Source organism: Acipenser ruthenus, chromosome 17, assembly GCF_902713425.1.
Source record: "Acipenser ruthenus chromosome 17, fAciRut3.2 maternal haplotype, whole genome shotgun sequence".
Taxonomy (NCBI): domain Eukaryota; kingdom Metazoa; phylum Chordata; class Actinopteri; order Acipenseriformes; family Acipenseridae; genus Acipenser; species Acipenser ruthenus.
In genome coordinates, this window is record NC_081205.1 from 33,708,436 (window position 1) to 33,724,521 (window position 16,086).

Sequence of the window (16,086 nt, forward strand, 5' to 3'; positions counted from 1 at the left end):
GCAGGTACAAGGAGGCTCTCCTCCAAACAGACACTGGGGAGCTGCACTCAAAGGAGGCTCTCCTCCCAACAGACACTGGGGAGCTGCACTCAAAGGAGGCTCTCCTCCCAACAGACACTGGGGAGCTACACTCACCATCTTTATATATTGGGCCCTATCTCTGTGAAGGGTCTGAACTGACGCTTTACAAGACTACCCTGCATATGCAATACAAGCAAGCAAGCAAGCAAGCAAGCATGTTCCTACACTACCACACGCTCACTTCCAAAATCACCCATCCAGTATCACAGCAGACCACTGTACCTTACACGAGTACATGGAGAAAACTGCTATTACAAATTGGATCTCTAAAAACATGAAACTATACAGCGCAACTTGCATGCATGCATTCCATGAGCAGAAGTTTACAGATAGTTGTCACTGAAGCAACTCACAGTATATAAAACCTCAAAGTTCTGTCTCGCATTCTGTTTAACTAAAAGCCAAGTCCCTCTCTTCACAACCTCATCAGCAACCGCCTCTTTCAAAACGTGAGCAGGACTCTACAGCACAGATAACGGAGGAAACAGGCCCTTAAAAGGAGAAGAATCTCCACTGCGCCACAGCAGAGCTCAAAGCTTGCACCCTAAACTAACAATCTATGCACGACTCACTGTACACCGAGAATGAAATAAAAAGTAACTCAAGTCGCACATGAGAAGTGCAAGCCTCCTTCCAACGTTTCCTTGCCTGGATGGCTGTGCAGACGCTGCCTTCTCGCTTGTGCTTCCGGTACAAAGGCAGCAGTGCTGAGAGAGTCAGAGCCACGTGGAGCTTCAGCGGCCGTCTCTCTCTCTCTCTCTCTCTCTCTCTCTCTCTGCTTCACTCCCCAGCTCTCTGGCAGCCAGCCAAGCACAAGAAAAAAAAAAAGTTCTGCCTGCCATTAACTGATTCATACTGCCAATAACATGCATCAGCTCCACCACAGACTGGTCTCTACACTGTATTAGTTAACTGTTACACAATTCAGAGCCAGCACTGCCTGCATTCCTCTGTATCTTTCTAAAACTGCAACGTCCATTAACTCGGACTCCAGGGTCAGAATTCAGCCTCTTCAGCTCTTCATTACAAAGGATTAAATCCAATTAATTTCAACACCAGAGGTGTCAGTAACTTGCATCCATGTCATTCTGAAAGAGCAGACCTGCTTCCACCATCTGTACATGCAGAACAGTTTTAAAATGGAAGGACAGGCTCCACCCAGGACTCCTCATTTACAGAAGAAGTCTGGCCTCTGAGCTATTGTACAAATTAAGAAATCCCTCCAGAAATACTCAATTGATTGAGGATCTAAAAACAAAGCTCTTTCACAAAGGTTCACTTCTGCAAATGCCTCCAAGAACCAAACCCTGCGGCACGGAGGTGGAGGGGTTTCGTGTATAAATAAATAAATAAATAAATACGCATGGGTGAAAGGGAAGGCATCTTATTCTTCCAGAGCAAAAACAATACTGAGAACTAATTAGTTACTAGATTTACAGAATGCAGGAGCAGGAGGGCTTGAGTTTAGCATATACAATACAGGACATGTTCACAAGCCATAACAAACCATGCATTCCAGACATCTCTTATCCACCTACCTGAAGGGTTCGTTAAGGAGTGAGAGCGACACACAGAGAGAGAGACACAGACACACAGAGAGAGAGACACGCAGACACAGAGACAGACACAGAGAGAGAGAGAGACAGACACAGAGAGAGAGAGAGAGAGAGAGAGAGAGAGAGAGAGAGAGAGAAAGAGAGAAAAAGAGAAAAAGAGAGAGAGAGAGAGAGAAAGAGAAAAAGAGAAAGAGAGAGAGAGAGAGAGAGACACACACACAGACAGACAGCATGGTTAGCCACTGTAATCAGAGTTGCAGATGTCCTGTCAGGACCCTAGCAGTGAGAGAGCATGGTTAGGCAGTGTAGGCCCTGCTCAGGATAGACCCAGTGAAAATAAATAAGCGAATGAAATCACCCAAAAACACCTGTGGAAGGCAGGAAAGGCAGCAGCATGCATACAAACATTTCCAATCTAGTGTACAGGTCACTGTCTGCAGTACATGTGGGATCAAAATTACTCAATACATTATGTCTCAATATGGTATCCTCTACAGCATGCAGTTAGTATGGAATCTATTGGTCTATTGATCTCTACAAGCTTCTTTTACAGAAGAGGTCTATCCCATATTTGTAAAGTAAACAACCAGGCCTTGGTTAATACAACAGAGCCCCCAAACCCTCCCGCCTCACACAAACAGCCTGGTAGTCAGGCGTGTGTGTGTGCCTGCGTGAGCTGGTTAGTACAAACCCAGAAGAAACAGTGCAGCCCGACCTTTGTTTGCAGTACCTGCTTGCGCTCTCTTTTGGGAGGTATTTGCTGCGCAGGGTTCATCATGACAGTAGGAGAGGGGACAGTCGGGGGGTACTGCTGCACACCCTGTGCTGGGTAATAAGCGCCAGCTGGAGAGAGACAAAAGAAAGAGAAAAAACACACATGGCAGGGTTAGAAATGGGAGTCTAAACCAGGGAACAGCAGTTACTGACCAGGATGTTATCAAACCCAAATTTCATGAAGAGGTCCATCTAAATATGTTATACAGCAAGTGATTTTAAAATCAGACTCTGAACCGCTGTGTAACCAAGCCCTTACAGGCTGCACTGATCACAATGTAGGTGTTCTATCCATAAAAGCAATAGTAAAGTCAGTAAGACACTGCCTGGACACTGCCCGCTCGACAGCAAGGGACACTGCCCGGACACTGCTCTCAGCAACGGCCCAGTCTGAGCACAGTGTAAATAGAATACAACACAGCTGCTGGACTCTGAGGCATAGAGCCTGCACTTCCCCAGCGCTCATTCTCTTCTGATCACCTGCAAGCCAGCGACACACATCTATTGTACTGCTGCAGTTAGGACGGGTCGTTTCAGGACAGGAGGCACACAAATATTTCTAAAGCCAGTCAGACTGCAGTATTGGGCATCAATGCTGGACAGATTCATGATCTTCTACTGCCATGACTGCTTCCACTGCTTGGATAAAGTTACAATTCATGAATGTACCAGCGAGCACAAAAGCTACTACAAAATATCTGTACATTAATACACTCATGATTGACCATTTTTTTGAAAATGTAACTAGATTATCTCAAGCAGGTACAGGAGAGTCAGTAACACTACCCTTAAATAGAAAGAGGTCAGCCGATCTCCACAGCAGGACCAGCCTGAGCGAGGAGCTCTGGCAACAAGGCCTTTGAAGAGGTGTCACTCAGGCAGGGGCAAGTTTCAAAACAGGCAGGGGCAAGTTTCAAAACAGACAGCCTGCCGTCTGCAAACACGTACCAGAACACAGGACCGCTAACCTCAAGACAACACTGACTGCTCTCACTCTGAAGAGGTGTTCCAAGATCACTTGGAAAGTGCTGTTCATGTTTACATCGCTACACATTTCTTACTAGATGGTAAGAGCCTCAGATACGACAGTTAAAAGATACCTTCCAAAAATCTCCCTGTCCCCTTCCAGAGCCCGTCCCTTCACGCTCAGTAGCAGGTGGATTTGTGCATTTCCTGCAGATTGCGCATTTTCTCCTGGAGTCGGAGCTCACTCAGCAATGGCTGCCGAGACATGCATTTCAACTGACTCTGCATTGTTGACTTGGAAGATCACAGCCTAAATATAATCATAACTCTCAGAGTGTAATCAAGCAGCAAAAGAGAGCACCAGAGACTGTGTAAGAGACGCACACTAAAATCAAGGCTCCTAGATTCAAACTTTCCTTCAGACCGATTCACAAACCTTTCCACTACCATCTATTATGGGAAACCTCGCCACATGGACTATGCAATGTTAAATCTTAACACACTTCAGAACACTGCAAAGAATTCACACTGTCGTGTGGGTTGTCAAGTGGGTTTACAGAAAGACATTGGAGAAAAAATAAAACATTTCTCACTGAATAAGTTTTCATCACTATTGAGTGTTTAATAGTATGGATGCGTTTACAGAAAGAGATATGTTGTCAGTCAGCTGACCCGACTGCCAGAACCACACGGAAATGAAAGTTTGAAGAAGCGCTCTCTGGGAGATGTGTGTTAAATGTCAATCTTTAAAAATCAAAGAACTGAGTTTAAAAGAGCACTTTACAACGTTCCTCAATGGTTTTACTGAAATGACAAGCCGTACCCAATAAGAAAACAGACTGCAGAACACAACGAAGGCCCTGCGTATAACATACCAGTAAACTTACTGTGGGGTGGGGGGGTGGGGGAAGCCTTCAGCTAATTCAGAGAAACATTCTTAAACTGCCACAACAACTACACAGTGAATCGCAACATCCTCATCTAAAAACTATCAAACCTGTCAAGGCAGGACCCTTACAAAACAAAGTCCTGAATAACTCAACTATAAACTTAACCTTAACATGTGAATCGCCATCAGGATTGTAAACCTGGCAGTGCTGGTATTGGATCCTGAACTGTGTGAGTGAGTGAGACAGACAGAGACAGACAGACAGACAGACAGGAGGAGGAGGGAGGGATACAGCTTGCCCTCTCTGCTCCAGTCCTAAACTAGTCTCTTCAAATCCAACACAGCCTCCAGTTCAGGAATGCAAACTGTTCCAGCTCACAAGCAACGCTCTGAAGCCACATCCAGCACAAACACTGGGAGAGAAAGAAACCCTTTCCATTTCAATCACAATGTAGACCAATCAAACTCTGATGAACAGCTAAAGGATGAAACTTTGATGCAACTCCTTACAAGTTCTTGAATTGAGGCTGCAGACATGTTGAAGTGAGGGTGCTTTAACCAGCCTGTACTGTGGGTCCTGATCAAGCTCCTCAGAGCTGCTTTAACCAGCCTGCCCTGTGGGTCCTGATCAAGCTCTTCAGAGCTGCTTTAACCAGCCTGTACTGTGGGTCCTGATCAAGATCCTCAGAGCTGCTTTAACCAGCCTGTACTGTGGTTCCTGAGAAGCACAGCCCTCTACAGGAATGTCACTTACTGTGCCTCTCTTGCTTGTTTATAATGTGCTGCGTTCTGTGCAGTTCAGACACCTTCACATGCCTGTGCTGTCAAAGTCTGTAGTCACTTTACTGTATACCACGCTTCCCAAGTCTTCCACTCTGTTTATACTGTAGACAGAACTGAAAGAAATACTCCCCAACACCACAAAGTAAAGCCTAGTCCCATTTGAGAACGGAAGTCATTTAACAGAGTCCTAACAGGAAAAGGCTTTACTTGCAACCCTTTTAAAAAATAAACAGACAGCGTACAATCACTGAGGAAACATCACCTGTGACTCCAGGTCGTGTTAACCTTACAGCACCATCATCACACCTCCCCTCCAGCACTACAGTCTTTAAACTTGCACACCCTGGTGCAAGAGGGTTTAAAACAGGCGTGAGCACATCACACACGTGTCATGGAAAACTGCTGTCCAAAACACCAGGAGGTGTGGAATCAGGCATATGTATTGCTTTATTAGCGTCAAACAGATTCTCGATGGCTGGATATTAAAAGGATTTCACTTCCCTTTGTTTCTCAAGGTTCGCCTTTTAGACCTAGAACAGTATCTCAGGGTGATCGGTCATGTTTAAGTCAGCTGGAGTGTTTTGGGGTTCACTGTACTGTAGCCTGGTATTAACAGCAAGCAGACTGTATTGCTAGGGAGAAACCAGAGAAAGAGAGAGAAAAAAAAAAAAAAGGGACATGCTCCGATATCCCCTCCCTCCATTAAAGAATTGAAAGCCAGCTCCGTGCCTCACCTTACCAAGACCTGCGCTAGGTAAGAGAAGAGCAGAAGCAGGGTGAGGGTGTGCACTAGCAAGGAAACCTGGCCACTGAAGGGCTGAGAACTGGCAAGTCCATGGGTTACTATACAAGCCAAAAGCGTGTGTTTTAAATACGAACACAAATATTAAACCTGGTTTCTCTCTCATTACCGTGATGTTGGACCACGAAGGACGCAATACAAAACGAAACAGCGTGGCTTTACTTTCACGTACAGTTGGTTCTGAACCCTTCAGCTCTAATCCTCTTTGAGGTGCGGAGAGACCCTCTTACCGTAAGTCCCGTATTCTGCAGGGCTGGTGCCTGGATAAAAGCTGGGCGTCCCGGTGGGAACGGGATACTGTTGGGTAGGCGCTACGTATGTATTGCGGTACTGTAGAGACAAGCAGAGAAGAAACAGTTACACAGGAGACCTGTTTTACAAGAATAGCATCAGACCCCAAACCAGATTAACAGTAGGATAGGAAGCCTTTCTATTCTCCCTGTAGTAGCGATCAGCAAGGCTTAGGGCTGTATTAGAAGGTTCGTTTGCTAGCCAGGAATTCGAAGATTGTTTTAAACCTTCGAAGGTTCGTCAGACACCACTCATGCACCGTGTTTTTTTTTCTGTTAACAGAAATAGTTTCACAATGTGCGAATACCATAAAGCACACATTCAATTTTACTCACATGCACAATTCAATTTTTATTTGTACAATGCATATTACTTAAACAAAAGATACGCCACCACTAAATTAATTTAAAAAAAAAGTTAACCAGAGGCAAATTTCTTCATTTACCATCTCGAAAGCAAAGCGCTGTATAGCGCAAGCTGTAATGAAAGTAATGAAAGAATGTCTCAAAATCCCTCTGCTGTTTGAGATTTTTTGTTAAATGCCCAGATGACCAAAAAAAAAAAAAGAAAAAAAAAGTTGAATGCAAACTGTGCAAGCGACTGTTGATGTATCATGGAAGCACATCGTATCTCTGGGGTCACTTTACAAATTCCCCAACCCTCACACCCACCAGTGCGACAGACCAGGGTTAACCAGATGGCATTTTGCATGACTTTGCATTCACACAGGAATAGGGAGCGGTGAGTTGAGTGTATGGAACGGGTCCAAGCCACGCTGTGAATGCTGAATCACTGGGGTTTCTGAACAGACTAGATAAAAGATCTGGGGTAACAACGAGAGGAACCAGACGAGCCTTGATGGACTGCATGTTCTGTGACCCCAGCCCCCTCGTGTCTAGATTCTTGTACTGCATATATATTGACCTCCTCCAGCTTTACCTGTCCTCCTGGGATGTAATAGGGGCCCTGCGAGGTGGGGAAGGGGAGCTGCTGCGGGATCATCATCATCTGGGAGCCGGGCTGGTAGACGTGTGTGGGGGCCACGGGCCGGGGCGCCGTGCTGGCCTGCACTCTGCTAGTGCTGCTCGGCGGCTGCGGCCTGTTCGCATAGTACTGCTGCGAGAGGGGCGAGACGAGCAGGGAGTTAGCCAGCACGATGAGCACACACAGAGAATACTGCAGAACTGAGTGCAGAGAGCAGGCAGGCCACAGAGCCCTGCAGCATGGGCAAGATGTGCAGAGTTAGCAAGCCTGACCGCGCAACCACACAGGCTCCGTCATGGGCACTGCTCTCCAGCGATGGTGCGCTCTGTGCCTCGTGACACCCTGAAGAGCCCGTGCTGCAAGAGGCTCTTGTTCACCACCACTCAACATGCACTTCATATTGCATGTAAACAAGCCCAATCTGATCACATGACACTTCCTCTACAGCCTGTAGAGAACAGGGTTCAACTCCTACAATTCAGGAACCAATCGGATTAAGATTCTCCCAACAAACTAAACAAGGGCTGGCATTTCACTACAGTAGCGACTGCTTACAGTGGTGTGTGTGTCAGCATTTCAGAGAGGAACGAACAGACTGGAACGAGGCCAAGTCTCAACAATCCCTATGGATTTAATTATTTTTAGAATGCGTCATTTTTATACACACACAGTATATAGTAGATGCCAGTTATTAGCAACCCTGCTAGACAGCTTTCAGTTATTCAGCATTTTCTCAGGAATCAATCCCGTCCCATAGATTTTAATGTTAATGGAATTCTGATATTAGCAACTGCACGCCGCTTATTGACAGCTTTAGTACTAGTTGCCAGCGCTGCAGAGTGCACTTGCATGATTTATGCAGCTTTTATAACACACTGACTTTGTAACTGCGGATTTCTGACAGTTATGACAGCAGGTGAGCTCAGTGATGCACTTCTTGAGGCAGTTGGAGCCGCTAAGCATCCACAGGTTGAAGAGCCACAGGATACTGCATCAGATGAGGAACCCAAAAGAGCCTTCACTCCAAGAACAGTAACATGCTGATATCCGCACGATATGCCAGAATCGTGGCTTTGAAACTGGCTACGAAGCTGCACACAAAATTGAGATGGATTTACAGCAGGAGGTGGTGCATTGTAAAAAGCAGACAACGCTGGACAATTTCTTATTTTAAAATTGTGTTCTTTAGAATCGACTGCAAGTACAACACACATGTTTTATGTTTGCTTTACTCACTGTAAGGACAATTGTAGTACATCGTTGAGTAGTACTATTTAAGTCTACTCCCCTTTTTCTTTGTTTTACACACGCGTGTTTGGGTATTTTGTGTTTCCCATGTTCATTTTTTAACACTAACATTTCAAACACATTTCAGCACAATATTTGTACAACTACAGTATATATATATATATATATATATATATATATATATATATATCGTTCCAAATAAATCCACTTGAAAACGGGGGCTTTCGTTTAATGACAACTTTTTGCTGGGAACCGAGATGTTGTTAATAAGCAGCAACTAAGTTATTCTCTCTCTCTCTATCAGGGGTGGCCAATTTATATATAAAAAAATTGGGCTGTAAATGCTTAAATGACTGGCTTTTAAAAATATATACAATTTGACTAAATTACTTAATAATCTTCATCCCAACAAAGCATCTTACACTCTTACGCTGTTAGAGTCAATGGGAGTGAATTACCTAGCGACAATGTTATGTTGAACATGCAGGAAGGCAGCACCTCACAGATACACAACTCTGATAGTTATTTAAAGTCTTTATTTGAGAAAATGATTATTTATTTATTTTACTTGACAACAACGCACCAAGTGACATTATTGTAGCGTTTCGGGGTAAAGGGAACCAGACTACATCAATCAAGATTGTATTCACACAAGGTCAGGACACCACGACACAACCCAAAACCCTGCGAAAACACGTAGCAACGTGGACAACACACAACCACACTGGGACCATGTGTCAATCTGCATGTTTTAATAGGTCTCACAAACCGGTGGATAGTGCATGTCTAATAAACTTATATATTTAATAGTAATATTTAATATAACATTTCAATTAAAATGTAAGTAAGGTAAACAGCAAACTAGGTTAGCAACACTAAAAATCATTACATTTTTTGCCAGGGAAAGTTTGTCTTAAAATGCTTCTAATGCTTTTTTAAACACATTCCCAACACGCTTGACCACGGAGTGTTATAAATTACACAACATGATTTTTTCAAATCCGCTAACACCTCAGTGACTATGGGGTATCTTTTTTTTTTTCACTTTACAAGATTGCTGTATTTAAATGTCAGGTTCATAAAAGCAGTATAACTTATTTGCTAATTTACAACAAATGTAAATAATTCCTGAAGTTTAAAAGATTTGTGTGCATCTTGACAGAGGCTCTCGCTCTCAGGCAGCAGAAGTGATAGGGGTGGGACATACACACTTTTTAAAATGTATGTGTAGGTGCTAGACTTGTGAAACTTGCATGGCTCTCTACAAATACACCCAGAGTGCCTTTCTAGCAGCACAGCGAATACAGGAAAAATAAATAAATAAAAACTACTGGTCCGACGGGCAAAGTATAAACGGCAGAACTTGTCCTGGGCACCGGGGCGATACGAATTGCACACCCCTGTATGTATGTGTGGTCCCATCAGCACCCCTTTTCAAATGAAGACACAAGTCAGGCTGCCAGAGAAGCCTTGTCCTATCTGTAGGTACAGAAGCCGCGGCGGCTCTGTAAAAGCTACCTGTCAACCTGGTAAAGATGGAAGAGGTGGTTTACCTGCAGAGATCTGAATCCTCCCTTCAGCAGTACATGCACACACAAGAGGAAGCAATGAAGGGGAGAGAGAGAGAGAGAGAGAGAAAGCAGGAGAAAGAGTATTACCCATCACCAATCAGAGCACATCAAAAGCAGCCCAGTGTTTTATATTAGCACATGCAACATGCAGAGAACTATGCCCCATTGTAAATGTACAGACAGACCCCTAAAGTAAACACACTATAACATCACAAACTGAAGTACAGCTTAATATATAGAACATGACCATAGTACCCCACTGTGAAGTAATCCGAAACTAGCGAAGCCTCCGGAATACAACATGCTTCTGTTAGTTTAACCTCATTCGAAGCAGATGAAATCGTGCTACAGTCCCACTATCAAAGTTTGTAGTTACTGTACAAGTAAAAGGCAGAGTAAACTGGAAAGATATGAAACTCAGTTCAAATGGACTAGTTTGGCTAAAGTGCATCTGCCTTACTTAAAGCTTTATTGCAGCAAAATTGTTATTAGGTCGATATACAGCCTGCCATCATTTCTAATATCTCTTTATACAGGAGAAAAGGGTACAGTGCGCTCTGTCCTGCAAAACTCCTCACTGGATCCAGCACCTCAGTCTCTGCTTTTCAAGGCTTAACTCTTTCCATATGTTCTGTCTGATCACTGGCATGGAGGTATTTCATGTAGTCTGACAACACAAAGCTGTTATCTACATGCATGAGAAGCCTAGCATTTCCAAAAGGAAAAAACTAACTCATGAAAAAATTTATTATATGAAAAAATGTAATAAATCTTAAAAGATCTGACCAAGCCAGAGATATTGAGCACCCACAGAAAATGGGCTTGAAGCAGTTAAATGATAAGAGGTTACACTAGAGTCCAAGTGAACTAGTAGAGAAAGGTTTCCTAGAACATCATCAGTGTAGTGTGGTGATCAGAGTGTGAAAAGTGTACACCTCTCCCCAAGACTGATTCACTGGGCATGTGCCACCCCCTTGAGGTGCTTTCACAATCTCAGCTCCTTGTTGCATTGCTGGCAGGGGGCTGCAAGACTCGGCATGCATTTGTTTCCAGAGTGACCAGCAGTTTCCAAGTGAAACAGTTGGTGTTTGAACACTTAGCATTTTCAAAGCGTTTAATAAAATAGTGATCAGAAAGTTGCCCGGATAACTTTGTGAAGATGATATGCAGGAGACAAACGAGAAGGGCTTACTTGGTGCTGTGCCTCTCCCCACCCAGGATGTGCGAGGACCCCACCCCCCCCTACCCAGGATGTGCGAGGACCCCACCCCCCCCTACCCAGGATGTGCGAGGACCCCACCCCCCCCTACCCAGGATGTGCGAGGACCCCACCCCCACTACCCAGGATGTGCGAGGACCCCACCCCCCCTACCCAGGATGTGCGAGGACCCCCCCCCCCCGGATTAATGTTAGTACCTGCTGGTGTAAAGCACGAGGACCTGCTGCAAACTAGAGGGACAGCGAGAGAAACAGTCAGAAACACAGAGGGTTAAACAAACCTGTTAATCACCACACACAACAGCAGAAGCACAAGACAGAGAGCTGAGACTGCACAGCAAGGGCAGCGATTCTTAGAACACACACAGCTCTCTGGGAGGATTCAGAGGACACAGCGGACCAACTGAACAAGCCACAACCCAAAACCTGAAGCTCTTACCAGCTTGAGACATTCAGAGGTTTAAAAAGGGCAGGGTACCAGAGGCCAGTTTCACACAATAGATTAAAACTTCAAAGCATTTAGGTTGAATACTTTTCACATTACAAGCCAAGTTCTTAAATCTAGTTATTGACAGTATACAAAACTCCAGTGGGGAAAAGTAAGATGGTGTAATCTAGCCCCACTGTAAGTAAGCTGCATTTGCCTCTTACCCCCTCCCTGGAAAGTTTGTTGCTACAAAGACAAAGTGGCCGGGTAAGACCCTGGTGCTGCTCCATACCTGCCGAGGCTGTGGAGGCGTGTTCATTTGTGACGGCTGTGGAGTGGCGAAGACTACGGGGGCTGGCTGACCAGGTGGAAACGTGGGCTAGAAAGAGAGAAGACAACCGAATCATCAGAAACACACACATCGTCACTGAACAACCAGGAAGCAAGACGCAGCAAAACCCAACATGTGAGAGGGGGGGAGGGGGGGGGGGGGGGGGGGGAGATACAAAACAGGTACACCGTTTCAAAATCATCACCTTCATACAGGAGCCTAGTTCAGAATGCGGCCGACATTGCATTGGTGAAACACTCTGGGGTGTGTGTGTGTGTGTGTGCGTGGAGCAGCAGTTACCTGCGAGAGTCCAGGAGAAGGGGAGGGGTGAGGGGCTGTGTGTGTGTGTGTAGGTGTGTGTGTAGGTGTGTGTGTGTGAAGCAGCAGTTACCTGTGAGAGTCCAGGGGAAGGGGAGGGGTGAGGGGCGGTTGGGGGTCCTGTTAGAGGCTGTGGTGCTTTATTCATTTCATGTGGTGCTGCATAGGGAGCCTCGGACCGTCTTGGAAACCTGAAAAAAGGAAGACAGAAGCATTTAGATTCCATTAAAACCACCAATTTACTTCCTAAAAAAAAAACAAAAAAACCCCACAATTTTCGAAAAGCTTACAAAAAAAGTGGATCTCGTCAGCTCCTGGAAGATCAGCCATCATGTTCACATTAAAGCCATGATGACATCGTCGAGAGCAAGCGTGCGCGTGCGAATCTTGATTGTTATACCAACCCCTTTCAAACAGACAAACTGTGGCTCGGGAGCTCAGGGCTGGCAGTTCACAGCGTCTAAAATGACACCACACAGCTGCAACACTTGAATGTGAAAGCCGTGCATCCTCACCATACAAATCTCATTTCTTTCTATGGTGTTCAAGTATAATGGGCACTGCTAAAAAGTTTCCTCTTCAGTGCTCTTAAAAAAGCCCTGAAGTCAGACAACGTGGCCAGTACAAGTGGCCATGGTGGATACATCGACAGTCTCGTGCCCTTCCTGCAGTTAGAGAGGACTAGTACCAACAAGCCTGCGAGGGTAGCCTGCCCCCAAGGCAGGACTGAAGCAACGCCCGCAGTCTGGATAAGGTGGATAAGGAGGCTGTGTGGTCCAGTGGTTAAAGAAAGGGGCTTGTAACCAGGAAATCCCCGGGTCAAATCCCACCTCAGCCACTGACTCATTGTGAGACCCTGAGCAAGTCACTTAACCTCCTTGTGCTTCGTCTTTCGGGTGAGACGTAATTGGAAGTGACTTTGCAGGTGATGCACAGTTCACACACCCTAGTCTCTGTAAGTCGCTTTGGATAAAGGCGTCTGCTAAATAAACTAATAATAATAATAATAATAATACTACTAATAATAATAATAATAAATAATAAAAGGTGCCCAAGCTCAATCCCAGTCAAGCAGTGTACTGGAATTGCGTGGAGAGCACTAGCTCTCCAACTCTCCTGGCTCTTGACCACTGAAACAGACGGAGGGCAGGTTTGGGGACCAGGGCAGTTTCTAATGCTAAAAAGAACTAAACTACTGTTCCTACCTTGCAGCAGCAGCAGCTGTGGTACCCTTTCCTACTTCCTTAGTTATGGACAGAATGGCTCTCTTCTACAACTAGTCCGAATACCGTGCTTCTGGGTACAATCTGATAGGTCAAACTGGGGGGGCGGGGTCTACGGATGAGCAAACAATACAAACACCCTGCAGAAAACCAACACAGGAAAGACAAAGCAAAGCTTCCATACTGTTGAGAGTGCTGCTGTGACTCCCACACGGGGGGGGCGGGGAGTGCAGGCGGTCAGCCAGCGGGGGCTCTCCTCTCTACCCTGAAAGACACAAAGCCAGGAAAAACGTCAGCCTCCACAAAGCTGCTCCTTCCACTCCTGGTCTTTGTTGCAACCCTGTTCTAAATTGTTTAACTGAACCAATTAAATAAACTTCCACCCAGGTCCCAGATTAGCTGGTCTCATTTACTTGTTAAACCTGGCATGTTGATTTTAAAAATAAAGCATTTTATGAGATTTTTAACTAGAGGTACCAGCGCTATGACTCTGCACGCCCGGAGGTTCCAGGGCTGTGCCACGGCACAAATTAAGCACTGCATGCATGCCCCTTGCCTACCTACGCCATAGTGACATGGCATGTTGACTTTCAAACCACACCCACTACAGCGCTTCAGTGGCGGTACAGCCTCACACAGGCAGTTATGACGGCATAAAATATGACGCTTCTGTGGCTGTATAGGCAATTCACACAGACCTGTAAGCCGCTTCAGTGGCGGCTCTGAACCGTTATACTGCCCTGTGTGAAAGCACCTTTAGAGCAGGTTCAGTCTTGAGCGCCAGTTTTAAAACAGATATAGATTTAACTGCAGCCCTAAAAAGAAAGAAACCTCAAAAACACTGCAGACACTCGCCAGACACAGCTGCTTTCAGCCCTCGTAAAAGGAGGGACATGGCACCAAATCCAAAATGATCTTTGTGGTGAAAGAACTGGATGTGCTCACTCTTAACTTATGAATACGACACACTGGGCTTTCAACAGTCTTGAGGCACCTGTTCAAAGCACCACCCCAGCTGTATGAGAAGCTGGAATGAAAGGTGAAGTCAGGAGAGCATTACAGTACCCAACCATCCATTGCGTTTTAAACCAGGGTCAATACACAGGACTTGCAAAGCATGCTCCAGAAAGAGATCCCTTTCACATCTCTGAACACTGGGGGGGGGGGGGGGGGTTACTGGAGGTGATCAATTACTTTGTGATACAGACAGAGATAGTTTTTACATCAGCTCACTGGTAACTGGATGATGGGATTCCTAGTTTAATAACCTGAACTATTTTCTATTACACAAGACACACAGAAACACTTGTAGTGAATGAGCTGGTATTATAAAGCTTCTGCTTTCCTATTAATCTGTAGACTTCAACAAGCCTGTTCTGACATCATGCTGCCCCGCCTTCACCACCCCCAGTATCCGAGGCTCATTCATTCCCAGCCAGCCGCTGTGCAGTCACATGCTCCGCAGCACTCCCCATGATTCAGCAGCTGCTCGGTATGTGTGGCAGGGAGGAGCCTGTCCAGTCAATGAGGGTGGGGTGGGGGGCCCACCCCATGTGTGGGGGGCCCACCCCATGTGTTTAAAACCGATAAGAGCACAAAGCCTGGCCTCCTGCAGAGAGAACTATGCCTATCTTAATACTTCAACACCCATTACAAAGAATCCACATCACAAACAGTAGATCCATGCTGGTCCCTGTGATCTGCTCCTAACATGGAAAACAAGAGCATGTACTGAAGAAAGCACCCAAGCGGTGAAATGAAAGGGTCAAGTTCTGGTTTCTATTCACAGGAAGCCATAGGAAAGCAAAACGCACAAAGAAAGAAAAAAAAAAAATCAATCCGTAACCACTTCATGAAGGATGCACTACAGGGAGAAGCCAGGGAGCAGAACGACTGCACATGGTCTTGTAGAGATGGGGAGAGATTACAACTTTAAGGAAACACACATGGGAGAGACCGACAGTAGGGTTTTATAAGGTTTTAGGCAGCTCTCCATATACTTCGCAACCAATGAGACATAAAAGTAATTCCGTCAAGTAATTATGCAGTCCTGTCAGATTATTCTGCAGCAAGACTTCACAGAACCAGGCAGTATGAAAGACTTCTTCCCATGCAGAGTCAGCGATGCTCTGCAGCAGGTGATCTGGAGGTCTCTCTGAATGGAGTCTCCCCCAGTCCTGCAGCAGGTGATCTGGAGGTCTCTCTGAATGGAGTCTCCCCCAGTCCTGCAGCAGGTGATCTGGAGGTCTCTCTGAATGGAGTCTCCCCCAGTCCTGCGGCAGGTGATCTGGAGGTCTCTCACACACGAAATTTGAAATTAGTCACATCCGAGCCACATTAGCATCTAATAAATGACGAGCTATCCAAGAGTAAATATCCTCACATGAAATTTAGCACTTTGGTTTCACAGGCCAGGACTCAACAGCACTACTGACTTTTTTGAAAAAGAATCTAGTACAGAACTATGGAGGAGATCCCGAAACAGTTTTCTGAAGGGAAATGGGTACAGCCTTAAAAGTACCGGCACACAGACCGATACGATACAGCACTGCAGACTATGGGAGCGACTCCACAGGCTTAGTTAATAAGTGACGTTTAAAAACAGTCTACTGCATCCACCTAGA

At 45.5% G+C, this 16,086-nt stretch overlaps 1 protein-coding gene across 10 annotated transcripts in view; it reads right to left on the minus strand.

Annotated features, from left to right (window-relative positions):
- LOC117422894 (eukaryotic translation initiation factor 4 gamma 1-like) overlaps positions 1 to 16,086 on the minus strand; it is a 46,853-nt gene that overhangs the window by 18,587 nt on the left and 12,180 nt on the right. Inside the window, exons 2-9 of one of the 10 annotated variants that reach the window (XM_058990455.1) lie at positions 13,647 to 13,727; positions 12,313 to 12,430; positions 11,883 to 11,969; positions 11,362 to 11,394; positions 9,928 to 9,948; positions 7,082 to 7,258; positions 6,082 to 6,181; positions 2,353 to 2,480 (exon numbers count right to left, since the gene is read on the minus strand). In XM_058990455.1, the coding sequence (XP_058846438.1) occupies positions 2,353 to 2,480; positions 6,082 to 6,181; positions 7,082 to 7,258; positions 9,928 to 9,948; positions 11,362 to 11,394; positions 11,883 to 11,969; positions 12,313 to 12,387 (621 nt within the window). In that variant the 5' untranslated portion in view covers positions 12,388 to 12,430; positions 13,647 to 13,727. Of the gene's footprint in view, positions 1 to 2,352; positions 2,481 to 6,081; positions 6,182 to 7,081; positions 7,259 to 9,927; positions 9,949 to 11,361; positions 11,395 to 11,882; positions 11,970 to 12,312; positions 12,431 to 13,444; positions 13,580 to 13,646; positions 13,728 to 16,086 lie in introns of those variants that run through there. The other 9 variants (XM_058990456.1, XM_058990454.1, XM_058990457.1 and 6 more) reach the window with 9 other exon arrangements.